The sequence below is a fragment of the Rhinolophus ferrumequinum genome, chromosome 20 (genome assembly GCF_004115265.2).
Source record: "Rhinolophus ferrumequinum isolate MPI-CBG mRhiFer1 chromosome 20, mRhiFer1_v1.p, whole genome shotgun sequence".
In the NCBI taxonomy this organism is placed as follows: Eukaryota; Metazoa; Chordata; class Mammalia; order Chiroptera; family Rhinolophidae; genus Rhinolophus; species Rhinolophus ferrumequinum.
Window position 1 is genome coordinate 23,992,361 of NC_046303.1, and position 21,193 is coordinate 24,013,553.

The 21,193-nt window shown below is 33.1% G+C and overlaps 1 protein-coding gene across 7 annotated transcripts in view; it reads left to right on the forward strand.

Moving 5' to 3' along the window:
• Nucleotides 1–21,193, forward strand: part of DGKB (diacylglycerol kinase beta) — a 698,162-nt gene that overhangs the window by 290,701 nt on the left and 386,268 nt on the right. For all 7 annotated transcript variants that reach the window (XM_033088916.1, XM_033088914.1, XM_033088918.1 and 4 more), the window contains 2 exons: nucleotides 7,011–7,084; nucleotides 12,028–12,102. In XM_033088916.1, the coding sequence (XP_032944807.1) occupies nucleotides 7,011–7,084; nucleotides 12,028–12,102 (149 nt within the window). The remainder of the gene's footprint in view (nucleotides 1–7,010; nucleotides 7,085–12,027; nucleotides 12,103–21,193) is intronic.

Below are 21,193 nucleotides of genomic sequence, written 5' to 3' on the forward strand. Positions count from 1 at the left end.
AGGTATTGAAAGCATTTTGGGGAAAATATTTAAAAAGGTAAAAGATTAAATTTCCGGATAGCTATTTCTTGCAAAGTGGAAATGTAAGTAATTTTTGTTGTGGTAATCAATTTTAAAATAATAAAATGGTGGTTCTTTGTCAGGAAAGGTAAAAAGATCTACCAGAAAGTCAATTTTTTGTGAAGTTTTAAAAAATATATATCATAAAAAAGCATTGAGTTGCAGCCCAGTTTGCATATACCTCAGTGACAGAAGAGATCTACACTGCTTAAAGAAGACTATTAATCATAGTTAAGCACATTCATCTTACTTCTTTCCAGCTAACCAGCATAATGATCAGGATTATTATTTCTAATTAGAGGAAGTAATAGATCATGTATAACCTTAGGATGAGTCTCATTAATTAACCCGAATCCTAGGGGACTTCAAATAGAGGTGGTTCGGCACTCTGTCTCTGTCATCGCTCACACCATAGGTTTACACTTAATACATATGATCAAATGTAATTGAAACTACGATATCTTAACATACAGGAGATGTAACAAGATGACTGTCCACACGTGAATAAATAATTAGAACAACAGAATAATTGTTTAAACTGTGGTAAACTAAAGTTACCTTGTCCCTAATTGTTCTTTGAGAAAATTTTCCAAATAAAAGGATCACTTGAAAACTGAAAAGTCCAGTTTGTAATGTTCTTAACATAAGAAAAAAAGGAAGACCTTTATAATGAGATACCTAAAACTAAACCACCTCTCTGCTTCTCCTTATCCCTGCTATCTTTCTTATTTGCAGTGTCTCATTCTTGTAATCACCAAGACTGAAAACTATACATCACACATGCGGTATACCCAACTATATAGTGTGTGTGTGTGTATCAAAGTAATTCCCTTTATTTGATGCATGCGTGTGCGTGTGTGTGTGTGTGTGTGTGTGTGTGTGTGTGTCCTTTGCCTACTTTGGGATCCTCAAGCCTGTTGATTCTTTCATAATCATCTGTTCATTGTCATTTCAACTCCCTCTGTAAGTCCAGAATTATTACTTTATACTTTGAATATTACAACAACCTTTAAAATGAGTCCAAGTCTCCATACAAATAACGTGCTAGATTATAAAAGATATAGGGGGGAAATGGAGCTGTATAAGATAACTTCCAGGGCAGAGAGTTGGAGTTCTCTGTAATTTTCAGTAAGATTGCCAGATTAGAAATGAGGAGTCAGGTGCATCTCAAAGATGTGTGGCACATGTAGCTGAAATGGTGGAGTCGTCATTGACTGACATGGAGAAGGGGCTAGGTAAATAAGGTTTGGAGACAAATTTCTGATGCTGTGAGACATATTAATGGAGATGCCAAGTAGGAGGACAGATATGTGGATCTAGAACTTAGGCAGGAGGACAAATAAGGATTTGGAAGTAAAAGGCATATTGATGGAACTTAAAACCATCATATAAAATGAAATTACTAAGGGGGAGAGTATATATAGAAAGCCATAGTTGAACTGGGATCCATATCTGTCTGTCTATAAAGTCATGTTCTTTAATATTTAATGTATGAAGTTGTCCCTTTATATGAGTAAATAAGATTACATAGGACTAGCTCTATTCTCTGTAGAGGAGAACCTTGGATGAACGTCTTTTTCTGGAATGCCCTTCACACCAAGTTTATAAGCATTCTTTAAGATTTCAAGTACTACACATGCTATAAAGTCTTGCTTAAAAATTTTCTCCCTTTATTAATATTTTCCGGGTTATATATTATTACCCTATCTTAATGTTTCTTAAAACGGTTTTTGAGAAGCCCAGGGTTATATAGAGATGCCTCAAGCACAATGCTGGGGTGATGTGAGCCTGAGAACAGGTTCAGGGATTTGTTTGTTTGTTTGTTTGTTTGCTTTTTAAGCTTTAAACAGAACAACTTTTCCTTCATATGTTCTACATACTGTTCCACTTATAATTATTTCAAGTGCTGTATACGTGTTTACTTCCAAGAACAAATAGTTTTAGGCTAACAGAGTTATTTGTATTCATGTGTTTGTCTTCTTCCTTCCATCCCATCAAATTTGTAACAAAACAAATACAATATTTTAGTATGACAATAAAACAGTTTTCAAAACAAATGAGTTGTACATCTTATTTCAGAATTATTGTATAGATGTAAAAATTCAAAATGTGTCATGTTGAAGACTATATTAGATATAGTTCGAATTAGTGAACTTACATATAATTGATACATTAGTGATGTCCAATCTTCAGATTCCATTCAAGTTTCACCAATTGTCTCAATAATGGCTTTTATAACAAAAGAATCTAGTCCAGAATCACATTAACATCTGACTTGGACAGTTGTGTTGTATTTATGAAACAGAATATTCTTGTGTGTAGGCAATCTTAAAGTAAATGGAAATGATGAGGTATCATTTTGGCAACTTACTGCGAAGTTGTTCAGGAAAGAGTTTGTACAGTGTTTGCAATTTTTCTAAATTTGGAAGTATTTCAAATATAAAAATTAAAATATTAGTGTAAAACAACAAAATATGTTGCAAGGTAGTTCCATATAACTTTATTTGTTAAAATCAGATACACTGAGTTTTAGAAACCAAGAAATTTGCTTGTATTCCTTTAACCTACTTAAATTCCTTTAAGTATATATGATTTACATTATAATACAAATTAGCTCCCTTGGACTGAATTTTGAATTCTGTTTTTAAGTTCTTACACAATTTAGAACTCTCTGTAAAGTAGAATCTGGAATCAAATATATTGAATTAACTAATAGAAATGTCATATCTAATAATACCTACTTTTTTCCCCTTATTTTAAACTACTTAAGTCACAAAAGGATTGACTGAAAATGATTATGCCCATATTCAATAATGAGAATAATATAATATAAAATGAAATGAAATATAGAAGACATTCATAGATTTTGATGTCACTTTTCTGTTGTTTTTCAGTCACGGGAACTATTAACAAGTTTGATGAAGAACAAAGTGTCTATGCCTAGTTTCAACTGTATCCAAATCTTTTTCTCTATGGATCTTGTGTTTCACATCAATTACAATTAGGTTCTGCAGAGTTTAACAGGGAAAAAAACAGAAATAAGAACTAAATAAAACACAACAGTGGTTCAGACAAGAGAGCAGTAAATTTTTCTTTCATAAACATAGTCCATAAGTAGGATCTCAGTTAATAAGCTCCATGTTTTCATCAGGCACGATACTACCTTTCCCATCAACCATCTGTGGTATCTTCAAGGTCACCTTATGATCAAAGATTGGTACTGGCCCTCATGATATCAAATTTCATGGTCTCATCCAGAGAAAGGTCACTAGACACTCTCATTCTTCCTTTTTAAGGAGCATTCTTGAGTTTCGTAGGATACATCTATATTAGTCAGCTTGGGCTACTACAACACAATATCATAAACTGCGTGGCTCAAACAACAGATATTTATTTCTCCTAGCTCTATAGAGGCTGGGAAGTTTAAGATCAAGGTGCTGGCAAGATAGATTATATTCTGAGACCTACCTCTTCTCTTGGCTTGTAGGTGGCAGCCATCTCTCTGTGCACCCACATGTCCTTGTGTTTGTTTGTGGAGAAAGAGAGAGAGATCTCTTCTGATAATGATATTCACTCCATCATGAAACTCCCACCCTCATGACGTCATCGAGCCTTAATTGCCTCCCAAAATGCCAATTTCCAATTACCACCACAAGGTGTGGGTAGGGCTTCAACATGTGAATTTGCGGAGACACAATTCAGTTCATAGCAATTTTCAATGTATGTCACATCAGAAAAAAAAACATTTGTTTCTACTTGCAATATTTATTTGTGTTCTTACATGACATGGCACCAAAAGTTATGATTTTTTTAAAGCTCTTTAAAAGAAATATACACACACACGCACACACACACACACACACACATACATGCAAGCAGTAGCAACAGCTTCCAAGACACAGGTGTGAATATAGGGGACAATCTTACAAAATTTCCCCTTGGTCAAGGTTTTTACATTAAGGATGGGGAATAATATGAGAATTAAGTGACAATAGCAGATACTCTGACACTGAGATGCTGCTTTTTTTTTTTTTTCCAGGACTATTTGTGAACACAGTAGTTGTTTATTTTTAACTTTTCAGACTTGAAAATGACTATGCAGTACTATAGGTCTTCGGCTTTTAAAAGTATGAACTCCGCATTTTCTGTCTTCTAACACCCAAATTTACTAATTAGACTTCTTTTTATAATAATAAAGTTTAGCAGATCTTTAAAGCTTTTTGAATGAACATTCAAAATTCCCAGATTTGCCTGGAATCTTGACATATCTAGTATAACACCGTTAAATGATACCTTAACACAAGAGTCTTTGTGATGCTGATGTTTAATCTAACATTTCACTCCTTAAATATAGGTTACATTAGGTCAGGTTTTTAATCTGTTTACATCGTTGTCAAAGGGGCACTATTCCACAGAGTCTTATAACTTACAAATAGATATCTAAAATTTCTAATGTTTTATTTTTTATATAGTTTTATATTTTAAGCCTAATTTTTGATAAGGGGATATGTGGAAAAGATTGTTAAATTTGTTTTATTATTCCTGTACTTCCATTTTGGGTGTTTGATTTTTATCTCTTGTAGAGTATCATCATTCTTCTAAATTCTTTCTTTATCTAAATTATCTTCTATTTTTTCTAATCTACTTGACCCATTTATTCATTTAACTACCTATAAGAATGAGATCAGTATTTTTGTATTTTGAAATCCTCTACAGACTGTAATTTTCTATTGGGATATTTATTTGTTTACAGTAATGTGCAGCTTAGAACACAATTGTTATGTATTATGGCATTGATCTTTATTTGATAAATAATAATGATGCCTTTAAATATTTCAATAAATAAATATTTCTGAAAGGCATTCCAAAAGATGTTTACCAATGAATTCTAAATATTGAACCCAGTGTGAATTTAATGTAATCTCATATTATGATAAGCTGAATGTTGTATTTGGGGAGCATCATCCTAATGTGTATTTGGGTTCAGATTTAGTGATTTGCTCAAGAACAAAACTAAGGAGTGATAATTCAAATTAAGTGCAAAAATCAACTGATATCCACATCTGTTACCATTGCTTTTCTACATGTGGAAACTTTAAAAGTTGATCTGATTTAATAATAGGATGAGAAACACAGGAAATTAAATACTGTTATTCACATAAAGGTGTGTTTGGGTTTTCTTCATTTTAGCTTCCAGGGGGTGGGAGTGAAGGGCGGGGGAGAAGAGCATATGTTGCAAGCCAGTAGCACAATGACTTAACCTAGTAAACACTTCTGTACATTAATTGATTGAGCACATTTGGTTCAGGGAGAACAACTGAAAATTTACCACAGATCCATCTCATTCATTCCATCTCCCAACTGAATGAGAGACAAATCAGAAACAACCTGTATCCTCTTTTCAAAGGAAAGTAAATCAGAGGCAGATATGCAAAATTGTAAAATGAGAACAAGTTGGATAAGAGTAGAACAATAAAGACTATTGTACAGAAACTTCTCATATAATTAATGCAAAGATTTTAACATTCTCTCCTTGCCTATAGTCATTAGAAAGTTGTCATTTTATTTAAGGATTTACAGGAAATGTGTTGGTAAAATAATTTATCTTACCTTGTTTAAAAAGGAAGAAAATGAGGACATGATATGGTAACATGGTTGTTTTTAATTATCATATTAAATATTTAAGGGTACTTTCTAGGAAGGAAATACAGCAATAAAGGACACATTGAATCTATTTTGAGAAAGTAAGTTGATCTAAAAGTTTTCAACTTAATATTTAGAACACTCCATTACTTGCATATTTTTGTTACTAAATATTGTTTTGTCATACTATTTAGATGAGAGTTGTATAGACGTATATTGAATCAGAATACTTTTATAAAGAGTTTACGTCTTAACATTGAAGTCATGTAAACTACAAGAGTTCTTCCTTACCAACCTATCAAAAAAACTCCACCCCCGCCAACAAAGTGCTATCTCCTTACCTGCCTTACTTCTCTTCCTGAAATGTTTTACTACTAATTAATGTTTGTCTGTATATTTGTTTATTGCCTGTTTCTCCACTAGAATATAAGCTCTACTAGGGCAAGCCTTTTTTTCTTGTTCAACCAAGAAATGAGTAGTGATGAAACCAGTGCATAACATATAGTAAGGACACAGTCAATTTAATGGACTCCCATTTTGCAAATAGATTTAATTAACCGGCCCTCTACTCTTGAAGAAAAAAATAAAGCACTGGGAAGACATCCTGTGGACAGAGACTTTTAGGCAGAAATGGCCCTTAAGTCATTTTATTCACAAGTGGTTGGAAAGATGAATTCTACCCATGCCACAGAGCTCTAAAGTAGGGGTCCTCTATGTAAGTAGGGCTCTCTATAATTTGATTCTTTTCTTCTAATATTTTTTCCCCACTATATGCTGCTTTATTCTGGCTGGTTTACTCACTGCCCCATAAATTATACCCTTTGTTTTCATCTCATAGCTATTCAAACTTATTCCATTCTCAGCAGTCTTCCTCTCTGCCCTATATCCAGCTAGATCTTTCCGCTTTGTGGAGTGAATCTCTCTCTATATAGATAGATAGATAGAAAGATAGATAGATAGATAGATAGATAGATAGATAGATAGATAGATAGATAGATAGATAGAGATATATATAGAGAAATATATATCTAGATATCTAGATAGATACACACACACACACACACACACACACACACACACACATATATACATACATATATATTCACTATATATAGATAGATAAATAGATCTATTGAGCAACTCAGTTAAACCCTGAACTATATATATCTATGTATACACAGTTCAGAACAAAAGAGCCATATTCTTGAATTTACTAATTGGTACTTCATGACTTAGAAATAACCAAGGATTCCTCTTCATATACATTGTGATAAATAATTTGGTTACATATTCAACTTTTCTTCTAGATCACTCCTGTTCCTGGTACTCATCCGCTTTTAGTTTTTGTCAACCCCAAAAGTGGAGGAAAGCAAGGAGAACGGTATGTTTTTTTAAGTCATTTTTTTATTTCTATGCTACATATATGCATATATATTAACTGAAATCATGGTGTAAAAAATATTTGGAAAAATTATTTCTCATGGTCTACTGATTGTAATATGAAATAAATGATTCTAGTATCTATATGTAACATATTGATATGATCTCTTCTTTTTTTCACAGTTGAAATTTTAATATAATAATAGACTTTTATAAATATTCTTATTATCATAGCTCTGGTATCTGGATTCTGTCCATCCTACCTTTCTATCCTAGTCCTATCAAAGAGCTTTGCATACAATATGGCTCGACAAATACTGTTGAATGAAAATTGGTTCTCTCACAGTATAGTTTCATTCTTTTGCACGTGTCTTTCCAATTTTCTCGACACCATTTATTGAAGATGCTTTTTGTTCTTCATTGTATGTTTTTGGCTCCTTTGTCAAATATTATTTGCCCACATATATGTGGGTTTATATCTTGGTTCTCAATTCTGTTCCATCAGTCTGGATGTCTGCTTTTCTGCTACTACCATGCTGTTTTGATTATTGTCGCTTTGTAGTATAATTTGAAGTCAGGGTGTGTGATGCCTCCAGACTTGTTCTTTTTTCTCAGGATTGGTTTGGCTATTTGGGGTGTTTGTGATTCAATAAAACTCTGTTGTTTTTTTGTTTTATATCTTTCAAAAATGCCATTGCGATTTTGATAGGGATTACATTAAATCTGCATATTGCTTTGGGTAACATGGCCATTTCAACTATGTTGATTCTTCTAATCCATGAACATGTGTCTTTGTGTCTTCTTTGATTTCTTTTAATAATGTCTTGTAATTTTCAATTTATAGGTCCTTCGTGTTCTTTGTTAACTTTATTCCTAGATATTTCACTCTTTTTGTTCCAATTGCAAAAGGAATCTTTTATTATTATTATTATTATTATTTCTTTTTCTGAAATTTCATATTTGGTATATAGGAACCAATGGATTTTTGTACATTGATTTTGTATCCTGCAACTTTACTGTATTTGTTTATTATTTCTAATAGTTTTTCGGTGGAGTCTTTAGGATTTTCTTTATAAAGAATCATATTATTTGCAAAAAATGACAATTTGACTTCTTCATTCCTAATTTGGAAGCCTTTTATTTCTTTCTCTTGCCTGATTGCTCTGGCTAGGACTTCCGATATTACTCTGAATAACAGTGGTGAGAGTGGACTTCCTTGTCTTGTTCCTGATCTTAGAAATGAAAAAGCTTTCAGTTTTTCACCATAAAGTATGATATTAGCTGAGGGTTTGTCTCATATGGCCTTTATTATTTTTAAACTTTCCCCAAATTTGGCAGTGAATCTTTCTCATTTCACTTTCCAAAAATTTAGGGAAAGGTAAAAAATACAGATTAAGACAATTTGTTTCTCTAAATTGTCTATAACATGATTTCAGTTAAATCTAATCAAGTACTGAGGAACAGAATTTATATTCAACTTCTAGGCAGACATATTATAATGATTGTCTGCATGTGCATTTTGGAGAATATGATGGTATAATTCCTGAGGAAGCACAATACATTTAATCTGAATAACAAGGAGCATCATTATCAGGTATCTGAATATTCTGGCTGAGATCACAAATTGTTCATTTTTGTAATGAATTGATAATTCATTCATAATATTTAAGAAAAAAATCTGAAGATAACCAAATTAAGTATTTCTTATACTCTTGTAAAGAGGATAAAAATGTGATTATACTTAATAATTTCTAGAGGTTTTTACTGATTTTAACCAATAAACTAGCAATCAGATAAAAGCACTAACACTGTTATAATAAAACAAAAATTACATTTGTGATTTATCAAATAGTGAAGTTGAAATGTTTCCATGAATAAAAATTTTGTGATTTCTTGCCATTTAATTTTCCAGCTGTATTTCAATAAAATGAAATGCATTCTTCATTTTTTAATCAAGAAAAATATTATTTCTGCTTAAAAGGTATTTTTTTGCAAAATGTGACTTATATTTTAACTCTGCTATCATAATAGAAACTATGTTCAATAAATAGTGGCTTAATAATTAAAATATTTATAATGTTTTTTATAAAGAGAATAGTTGCCTCACTTACAGAGATATAAATAATTAAATAATAACACTAAATTATTTCCTCCAGCACTAACAGTCTGTCTGCTGTATATATTATTGATGTCTTGAAAAACAGTAAATTCTTAAAGAATTAGATAAGACTTAAACTCATATTTGGAATTGCACAGAAATGAAATCTCAACAGAAAAAAAATAAAGAATATATTTCAAAGGAGAAACCATTTCCTCAAATTAAGATAACATTCATCATGTAGAAAGAATATCCTTCCTTTGAATGCATGCCTTTTCCTTTTCCCAGTACATAAAAATAATTTTCTTTAAATTAAGGGATAAAAAACAACAACATATAGATACATGAAGTCATAATTAAACTAAACATAATGGAGGAGTGGTAGGATATTCGAGTGTTTCCATATGCACACTCACTTATTACTTGTCCTTTGTATACTAACAGGGACCATTCAAAGTCACAGGAAATGTAAATATGTTTTCAGAAAGATCTATTACAAATGCAAACATAAATTTTCGCAAACAATCTGATTCCATTCAGAGTTTTCCTTTCAAAATACTTTGGCTTTTTTGACTTTGATATGTTAGATAGCTAGCAGAAGGTCACAGAATCACATACTCATACAATGTTTCCCATATCAGTCAACATGTGTGAAAGTGGACCACACATGGTCCTTTAGATACCAGTGCCTGAGCGTAATGCAAACTCTACTTGGTACTGGGGATAAAAGACATATAACACAGTCATGCACAGAAGCAGGCACATAAACAGATATTGTGGGGACAGAGCCAGGAGTGCAGTTTCCAGGCTCGTGGCCTCATGTGGAAAGGTGCTGGCTCAGGTAGTAAATGGCCATCGACTGTGATTGGATGGCCATCAGCTGTGGCTAGTTGGCCGTCAGCTGTAACCAGTGAGCCATTGGCCACTAATATAATTGTTGTGGCTACGCTAACAGAAAAGGGGGGCTAGCAAGTAGATGATGGTTGGCAAGCACGGATTGCAGTTAGCATGGTGGCGTGTGGCTTGTGGATTGCAGAGTAGTGGATGGTAGGCTGTGGATAGTGTGGCTCCTGCTGCCTGTGTCTCCAGCTCAGCCGCCAGTGAGAATGTAGTGGTATGACTCCCCTATCTATGGCTCCGTGGGTGTTCCTTTTTGGCCTCACCATGTCCTGCGTTCTTATGTGGGGAGCGTGAGCTGACCCCGCCTGATGCCTTGCATGACAGATATATTGCAATATCATGTGATAAATGCTAAACTGGATATGTTTTAAATAAAGGTGCTACAGAAATTCAGAAGAAGAAATGACTATTTCTTAAGACTGAGAAGTCTTTGACAAGGAAGTAGCTTTGAGTTGGTTCTGATATAAGTAAATGTTAGCCTGGGGAAAGAAGAAAGACAGATTCGTGAAAGGGTGTTGTGTTTGTGGGGGAAACCGGAGATATTCACTGAGGTTAAATTTCAAGGGGAAGGGGAAAAATTGAGACACAAACGATTCTAAATGTAATAAAATATTGTATATTAGAATGGCTGTACTTAAATAACAGTGTAGAAGAGTACTAGATAGGCAAGATTTTTATGGAACTGGTGAGAAAACTTGAAAGCCTAAATCAGGGGTGTCCAAACTTTTTTCAACGTTTTTCACCAAGGGCCATATGCGGTAAAATACACACACAGCCGGGCCACTCACTCGAGGTGAAGTACGTATTGCCTCACCTGGTTTATTTAAGTAAACTAAATATATTTTTGGAATTTGCTGCGGGCCAATTAACAATGGATTGTGGGCCGCAGTTGGCCCGCGGGCCGCAGTTTATACACCCCTGGCCTAAAGGAAGGCAGTGAGATGGCATAGCCAGGTTTGATAGAGATTATTCAGTAGAAGGTATAGGATTATCCACAATCAGGTTCATGTGTTGAGAAAAACGAGGTACTAGAATGACTCTTAAGATCTTTCTTGAGTAACCAGGTGATTCGGTTAATCAAGATCTAGAATGTGAGGGTTATTGCAGATTTGGGCGTGAGGGGAGTATAAGCAGATATTACATAATTAATTTGGAGAGTTTCTATCAGTAAACATAGTAGGATGTGTTTGAAAATATGTAGTCATATTTGTACATGAATGTAAAAATGAATTTAAAAATCTAAATATATTCCTTAGCTTTTATTTTTTCTTGTCTAAGACTTCTAATGATGTGGGCTATATGTGTATTTAGAAACGTTTCTGTTGCATTTGTTGTACAAAGATTGATTTCTTTCAGAAAAAAATGAATTATTTAATATATACAGTTGAAACAGTTTAGCCATTTTATGAGCCAGCTGATCATGATGATTGTTTATGTGAAATAAATAGGCAAATGAAGTCACAGTCTTTTCTTACATACGTATGCGTGCATACAAAGTGCATATTCTAAATTTATTTTTGGGATAGATAGTTTTCATCTCTGTTAGTCTGGTTCAATAACCTATAAATTTCACACGGATCTATTAAGAGAAGATATTTTAGTAATTTTATAGCGATATTTTAAAAATATTTATTTGAAATCTAATGTGCTAAAAGATTTTAAAAGAAGGCTAATGTTCTAAATGCATATGCATATTTAAAATACAAATATCATTATTTCTAATTTATAAGCTCTATTGCCTTTATAATTGCCACGAAGGCTTTGTTTTAAAAAGAAACTGTAGTTCCTATTGAGCTTTTATACTTCTAATATTATTAACGCAAAATTTATTAAATATATGTAGTTATAACCATATACATAATTATAACATTAAGGGGTGCTATTTTTTTTTTAATTTGGGGTATTAATAAATATCTGTTTTTTTCTTTAATGTTTTCATTTGATAGGATTTACAGAAAATTCCAATATCTACTAAATCCTCGTCAGGTTTACAGTCTTGCTGGAAATGGACCAATGCCAGGGTAAGTCCAAGGAAATATCATGACCATAAACTTATTTAATACTATTTAATTAAATAAGCAGCCTGACATGCCTAAAAATAATATTATTTGAATACAGAAGCCAGAACAGCATACAAAAAACATTGAATATCAACTACATAAAATAAATCAATGCAAATGCTATTTTTCAAAAAACCTGTTTCAAGTACATTTTCCTCTCTTTTAAATATTGTGAAGTAATATTAATACTAATACTAATAATAATCACACACATAAATGCACACACACACACGCTAGCTGGGTGGTTAAATTTCTAAACTATCTGAAAAACTGTTCTTTATTTGTTACATATGGGATACAAATCTACAGAATAGAGAAAAAGCTAGTTAAAAAAGATTCAAATCATCATATAATTTTTCAATTACTACAAAAAATCTAATGAATACCACTCTCTTATAAGATACTTTATTGTTAATAGATAATATACAGTAAAATAAAAGTATTTTTCAACAGAAACCATATACTTTTGATGTCATAAATCAGTCATCATTAATTTGACCTAGTTAACTAATCAATGTCATCTTCTTCTACTGACCTGTTTTCTCTCCTTCAACGTGAGAGTAAACATTAGGCCAATGAGTGGAGAGAGGCCTATAAAACTTACACATGCTTTCTGTTAAAAAAAAAAAAAAAAGGCAGTATGATTAAAATAAGTCTCCTGGGTTATTCTCAGAAACTGGAAATTAAATATTGAACTTCTCCGTACTCTTTTAAATGCTCAGAATAAAATATATACCAATGTCTCTATGTTAAATAAATTTAAACACAACGCAATTATTAGCACAGGCTCCCACAATTACATTCATCTCTTTCTTCCACTCCCTGTTACCTGCTGTGCAGTGTCAGTTTTCAAATACTGAGCAGTGGTCTGTGGAACCTTCTTGCTGTAAAAGGCAGGCTCACCACAGGAATTTAGTTCAGAACAATGCCTTTGTCAAGCTTCAGACTCCTGAATCTAAAGGATTATGATCAAATTATTGGCTATGTCAGCCACACAGGGAGTCCCTATCTAGACAATGCCAAACAAAAGTAAAGTCTTTATATTAACACAGAAACTCAGGCAAAATGGCTCTTTTTCTTCTTCTTTAATAGTCTGAACTTCCAAGAAGTAGTGTTTAGTTTGCAGGATTAAGAAAATGTGCATTCAAAAGTTTAGCTATTCCAATATCTCTGTAGCTCCACCCAAAGAAGTAAATCTAGGATTTCCCTGTTTTTCATAGTTGAATGCAATGCCTACTGAATGTGCTAATTAGAAGCCTTATAACTGAACCTCTCTGTGTCTTCAGGTCTTCTCCGTAAAATGACAAAAATATTAGCTTTTTTATAGGATAGTTCTGAAGTTAAATTGGTTGATTGATGCCATGAAGCATGTGAAAATGCACTTATCACATAATATGTGCTCAATTAATGTTATTTATTATCAGTGCTGTTTATAGCAATACTAATTAATAATTATAACTAACATGACCACTTTAGTTCTATCTAAATGCTGCAATAACATTGAGTTTAGCCTTGTTTCTCATTTCATTTTTCCCTACTCGATTTTAAATATATACTACTATGTTTCCTTTTACTTTTTCAATTGTAGGCATCCTATTATCATCTACTATACTTTAATATAGTGAAAAAAAAGTTATGTATATATATTTTCTTTTGTGTGTGTGTGTGTGTGTGAAAATACACACTGCAATGAATAATATTTGAGAAGTAAGGTAAAGGCCCCACTTCAAGCAATATCATTCCTCAAGTATTTCTATTATGAATTGTTTGCGTGTATCCTCCCAGAACTTTTCTATAAACATAAAACTAATGTATGTATGTAATTCATTTACATATATAATGTATTCATATGTGCATAATGCACTCATATACAGACACACATATATATGTTGTATAGATAAGTAGATTTTTTTACATATAGTTCTTTTATTATACTCAAAAGCATATGATGGATATTTTTAGAATTCAGTGCATATTGGTCAGTTTCATTATTTTTAAGAGCTGTACAATATTCCATAGCTTGTCAGCTATTCCATTATCAATAAACAGTTAGCATACCTATATTTTAAAATTATTATCCAATATGCTATTTACAATTTATGTATTTTTTTAAAAAAGCATATTCAAATATTTTCATTGAATAGATTGATATAGGTAGAATTGCTTGGTTGCAAATATTTTCATTTTTAATTTCGTACGGTTTTGCCAAAGTGCTTTACAAAAAGTCTGTACTGAGTTCCAATCTCAACAGCAGTGTATAATGCTTATTTTCCACAACCTCCCTGAAATTAGCTATCTTTAGCAATTTCTATTTTAGTCCAGAGTGAAAGATAAAACTATATTCTTGTCATTTGAACTTGCATGTCTGTGATCAATTATAAAGTTGAATACGGTATTAATTAGACTTACTTTTCTATAAACACCAGAAATACACCCTAACTTATTATCCAAAATAAAGTTTCCTGGAACATTATGAAGTTGTTCATAGAGTTAATAGACAATGAAGAACTATAACAGAAAAGGTAGGAATCAGGACAATTTGAGGCAACAGAGTAGCTGGAATAGAGAACACAGTCCCATGGTAGTTACTGCTGAAAATAATTTCTTTCGATTGCTTTTGGTATTCTTATTTCTCTGCTTCAAAGCCCAGGGCGAAGCACATCCACTGGTATATCTTATTTCTTATGTCATAGCCTTGGCTAGTTTGGGAGGGGGTGTCTTGACTGAGAGTCCTGTCAAGACTATGTCTAAGTGGTTTGTTTCCTCAAAGCCAAATGATGGTGCTATTACCTAAGAACGAAAGATGAATTCTTGGTAGGAATAAACAATAAGTGTTCACTACAGCCCAACCATTGGGCTGTCCAATATCCCTTCTTTTCTGAACACACAAATTGAAAAATAATTATATCAGTCAACATATTGCTACTACTAAATATATAACTGAAAACACACTCCTCCTCCTAAAATATAGACAACCTAAATTCTCATGTAGTTACTATATCAAGCTTCAAGTCTGCAGATGACTATTTCTCCTCTCTCTGCATTTGGTCTAAAATACAGAAATACAAGGACAAAATAAAATAAACTAAAATATGAATTTAATGAAATTATGTTTTTAATAATATAAAGAATGAAACACATGTAAAGTCTATAGTCCTGCTTTTGCAAATGATTGAGAGTTGTAGCTAAAATACAAAATATTTTCCTGCCAATATGTCAACTGCTCAAAAATGTTTATCCAGCGGAGTGACCTAAGTATTTTTACCTGCTAGGTCTCAGACTTTGGTAGTCTTGTTTGTACAGGACTGAATTAGTCCCTCACTTACCTGTACTGATAGGCATGGTGGCACATGACAGTACTAGTGCTATCTATCAAATATTTCCTGGCCTTCTCCCAGGCCCTTGATTTTATTTCATTTCCTTTAACCCTAGGTATTGCGTAGCCACATGGCTTTCTCTCATAATAACTGTGGAAGAAAGTAGAGTTTCCACACGTTCTTTTCCTTTCCTACAGTAATCAGCAGTATTCCAGAATTGGCTCTTTTGTTAGCTTGGATATCAGAGTGAAGACAGGAAGAGTGAGAGCTCCTCCTGACCCCTGCTTACCCATGATCCCCATAGAATGAAGCCTGTCAAGTTATGCCAGTAAGATTGTGTTTGTTACTGTATGTAACTTAGCCTTTAATGACTAAACCCACGGTTGGAGCAGAGATCCCATTAGGTAGTACTCCATATTCCCATTGTATAGCAGCAAACCTAATTCTTCTTGGGAATCAGAGTCAATTATACCAGTTAACATCATATTTTTCTATTGGCCTGTTTGTCTAGTGGTATGACGAGTCTCAAAATATCCAGGTGTTAGTTTTAGCTTCTAATTCAATGAAAATTTCATTGTCTCATATGGCAGCATTCCTTGCTTTGGTGTTAAAACAGGTAAGCCATAGCTTTCAAAACCATAGGGATGGGAAGCAAATATTTGAAAGTGGGTGTATTAGTCAGTGATTTTCAGAGAAACAGAAACAATAGGATATGTAGGAAAATATTTAGTATGAGGATTTGGCTCACATGTCCAAAATCTATAGAGTTAATGTTCCAGTTTTAATCTAAAGGCTGGCAAGCTATTGTAGAATCAGAAAGGGCCAATGTCCCAGTTTTTTCTGCAGTACCGTCAGACTTTTGTGCTACTTAGATCTTCAACTAATTAGATAAGGTCCACCTACGTTATGGAGGGTAACCTGCTTTACACAGTCTATCAGCTTAAATGTTAATCTCATCCAAAAATATCTTCACTGAAATACCAATAATAATGTTTGATCAACTGTCTGGATACTCCCTGAACCAACCAGGTTGACACATAAAATTAACCATCACAGAAAGTCTTAAGTGTAATTGTAAATTTCATCACCCAAGCTTTACCTTTTGGCCCCAGAACCATGCTTTCTGACATGGGTAAATGGCATCACATAGTTCAGTGCACATGCTACACCATTTAAGTGCTCCTACTTATTCAGAGACTGAGTCTTTAATAGGCTATGCCAATGTTCTATTAACCAACTGCTTTTCCCTGATAAAAAAAAATATATGTGAAGGCCTTTAAGTCCCTTGGGCATCAGCCCAGTGCTTTTCTTCCTTCCCTGTTAAAGAAAGTCCTTGAAAAGAGACAGCTATATGTGAGACACTGCATTCAGTAAGTCAATTGCTATGACCATTGACAAAGGCATAATGGGAAGGAAAAGTAAATCCAATTGCTAAAATAAATGTCTAGTTCAGCAAGGCAAACCTGCAGTTCTGTTATAGAAAGGGTCCTGTGGATTTAGGCTATCCCTCAGTAGCTGGCCGATTCCCTTGAGGTACAGTAACATGTTAGAATTCAATCATTCCTTCCTTTGGTGACAACTGAGTATTTCACAGCCAGTAACTATCCTCCTTGCTGAAGATAAATCAATGTTCTCTACCTCTTCTACAGCCTCCACCAACATGAACATGAGCTTTTCGAACACTCACTGGGAGTGACTAAACAAAAATGCTGACTGGCATTGTTAAGGGGCATTTATAGTTCCAATTATGGGTTCATTCTGAGAAATTCGGTTGTGTACATTTTCCTTTCATTACTAATTCTCCATTCTTACTTTTTTTCAAGTCTTTCGTAGTGTGTGATATATGATTAGCAAGTATTGCTGAATTGGTGTGTTTACTACACTCTGGTCATCATTCTGTCCAAAAAAGGTAGACAGAAAACCTTAGTGTTTGAAATATTGCCCATTTGTCAATGGCATTCTTCCCTGTCCTCGAATTACTCCCAAGGTAGTTGTATTGCCGCAGCTGTCTATTTCTTACTGCTTCTGATATATCATGGTGAGTCATTGGTCAACCAGTGTTTTCATCATATAAAGTTTGGGTGGAGAAATCTCTATAAGGACATAGTTGTGGGTTGAAGGAGATGTGGAAACTGTAGCCAGAATCAGAATATCAGAGGGTTGGGCCCAGATACTTGAATTTTTCAAAACGCACCCCTGCTGATTATGTGCAAGCAGCATGGAGAACAACTGATTTAGTACATCAATTGTCATGTAAGTAAGGCGTTAGAAGCCATATCAATATGCTACAGTTGGAGTAACTTCCCATTTAAATTTACAGCAATCACTGTAAATTCTTAAAGGAACATTTATTTTTTGCACTACTTTCCTTGCAAGTGGCCACATAGGAAAGAATCAGCAACCCATTTGGATCTTTGTGTCTCAAAGATCACAATTCAGATTCAAATTCCAGAGGAAAAGTGTCTCATTTGCCTGGTTGGCCACATGCCTATCCCATTGTTCGGGTCAGTGTAGTTGGTTTGCTTGTGAGATAGACCTACCAAAACTTGGGGTTCAGCAGTATGTTTCCTCACAATGAAATAAGGCCCAAACTACAGATGCTCAAAACAAGCATTTTTTTCTTATGTATAACAAACTTTTGTGTTTTTAATATAAAACATATGCTCTTTTATTTGCCCATGTTCCTTTCGATTTGTCTTTTTCATGTCCATATTAAGATCTTAGTGCATACATATTAATGTTATCATTTTATATATGTTGCAAATGTTTTCTTCTAGGTTGTTCAGCTCGCTTTCAATTTAAATACTTTTTCTAGCCATATAAACATTTAAAATTGTCATCTACTACTTCTATGCTGAATGATATCTCAATTTTATACTTTAGAAAAGGCTTTCCACAAGCCAAGATTACTGAAATGTTCTTCTGTATCTTCTTTTTATTAATTTTACATTTTGTTTTAAATGTATAACCTTAAATCTCTAAAATTGGCATTTTTCTCATTCATGCGTTGACAGAGTAGGATGAAGTGGGAATGGAACACTTTCTTTCCGTCAGATTGAAATCTAGTGGTCCCAACAAAAGCTGTTCATTCGTCCAGCGTTTCACCCCTTGATTTGACGTACTTCACCTAAGATAAAATGATAGATTATAGAGTATTGCTGTCTTTTCCTTTGCTACATTCATCTATTTGTTGATTCTTATGATAGACTGTTGTATACTATGACTCCCTAGTTATCCTGTCCAAATTTCATGACATTTTTTCTCTGCCGTGTGTTAAGTAATGTCTCACGTTTTTAAAATGTGAGTTTAAAAGAAATTGCATTGAATTTCTAGTTTTATCTTGGTCACTATGAGAATGCCGTTTGTCTCTATTACCAATTCCCACACTGTGTACTCAGTGTCCCAGCAGCACTTCTATTAGAGAGTCCTTCCCCTGTTGTTATCCTGGGGACAAAATGCCACCAGGAGCTGCTCTGAAGGGGGGCTCTGGCCAGGCTATGCTGTAACCATTCTCTTAATCCCATGGCTGACCTGCTCACTTCCTGTAACTCCTCTCATTTCTGTTGGAGCTCTGCTGTCCCTGATCCTTAGTTGTCTAGGAGAGTTCCTTTTGCAGTGGTTCCCTTTTATGTATTGCTTTGTAAATTTCTCTACTCCATGAGGTGTCTGTACTAATCTACTACCCATCGTGATTTAATTTCATCACCTTTTCTGCCTTACCATTATTCCAACGCCACAATAGATATACTTTTTAAAAGTCTATATTTCATGTGCCACCTTGAACCTGCAGCTATTCTTTTAATTTCCTTTTTACACCAATTTATTTTCTTTACCACACCAAATTTTGAAAACTTTTTTATGCATTCCTTCTCTCATCTTATCTTTATATTATTTTTCCTTTATATTATTTTACTACCTATTTGTTTATAGAGTAGAAGCTTTTCTTGTTTTACTGAAACTATCCTAATTCTTATAGTGAATTATCTATTAAATACCAAAACTCTCTGATCATCTCCCTTTTTATCTCTAATTGTTTTTTTAAGACAGAAATTGTTGTTTATTTGTTTCCATTGTATCTCCTTATTTAAATTATTTCAGTCTGATTCTGACTATTCTATTTTAAAATGCCTGATACTAGATTCTATATAATAAAAGTTGTTTCTTAATGAGGCATATTGTGATATAATTGAATAAATTTGTAGGTATATATTAGTTGGAAAGATGAAATTATAAAATATATACTGCTCTCTGGTCTTCATAGAATGAGTTTTATATTCTTTCACAACATTCATATAATTCTGAACATCTCCAGCTGTTATACCAACTGCATATGCTAATGCGACTTATGAAAAGTTAATATCCAGTTGTTTTGTATACTTGTGACATTGCTTGTTTCCTGCTGATTCTAAGCTTCATGAAATTACAGGTAGTTTATTCTCATATTATCTCTAAAATATTTAAGTAAAAATAAGTATTTATTGACTTGAAATAAACTATAAGATGGATCTTTTGGAATTATAAATTATTTCCCAGATTGTTCAGCATAACTAAGCTTAATGAATTATTTGGAGATAGGTGCTTTTTTGAAATCTTTGGTTTTATTTACCTGAATTAAATGTAAATCATATATAATTTTAAAAATAAAATTTAACAGTTAACCTTCAGATTCACATTTTCCAAGTTTATATATTTGCATATTGAAGCCTTGGAATGTATTCTCCTATTAAAATAAATATGTAATTTAGAAAAGACATAACAGATTCCTCAGATTTCTTAACTTTCTTCATTCAAAATATCATTTGTATAACAAAGTTTCTACCATGTTTTATTTAAATGAAATCCCTCTTGAATCATAATTTATGACCCATTACATATCTCTCTTGTTATGGCAGATTGCTGGACAAAATCCTCAAAAGGCTAAGAAAATTTTTCTCAAAATTCAATCCAGCTCTACTGGAAATTTCCAGAAAAGATTGTTGCTTTGCCAATGTAAAAGTGAAGCACTCCAGTTACCCTTTTAATACTTATTATTAGTCATAAAATATTGTGCAGATGATTTTGTAAGCCCATCAATTAAATGTGTGAGCATAATTCTGTCTTCACCTTGACTACCAGAGTGATTGAGTTTGACAACTGACTTATGCTTCTATATTAAACATCCATAGGTTAGTAAAAGTAACAAAAAAATATAACATAAGGCTACAATTAACGAAGTTATATAATTGCTTGTCTTATGGAAGAATTCTCCCATTTAGCATATTACAGCTCTGTAGGAACTTCTCTTATATATTAACAAATGCATTATGACTTCAAAAGGTGTTGAAAATCTGAACTTTTATGATTCATCTCACAAATAAAGGGATAGTAGTTGGCTGAATAGCAGTTAAACCGGACATCCATGTGTTATTATTTAGTGGTCATTACCTAAATTCTCTGTACACTCTAAAAAGAACAATTTCTCTTGTACTGGCTATAGAAAAAAAAAGAAAAAAGAAAAAAAAACCAATTGATTTATGTATGTCTTTTAACTTATTTCTTATTTTCTTCTACAAAAGTCAAATTTCTAAGAAACAACCTAAACTATTGTACTTAAATGTCCAGTTTGCTGTAATCTTAGCTTACCCAGCAAGTTCCCTCATACAACTTTGCCATCAGCCCCAGGCAGTTAAATGACAATGAGTCAAAATACATAAACTCATAGTAGATGATTATCTCAGAATCCTTTAAAAATGAGG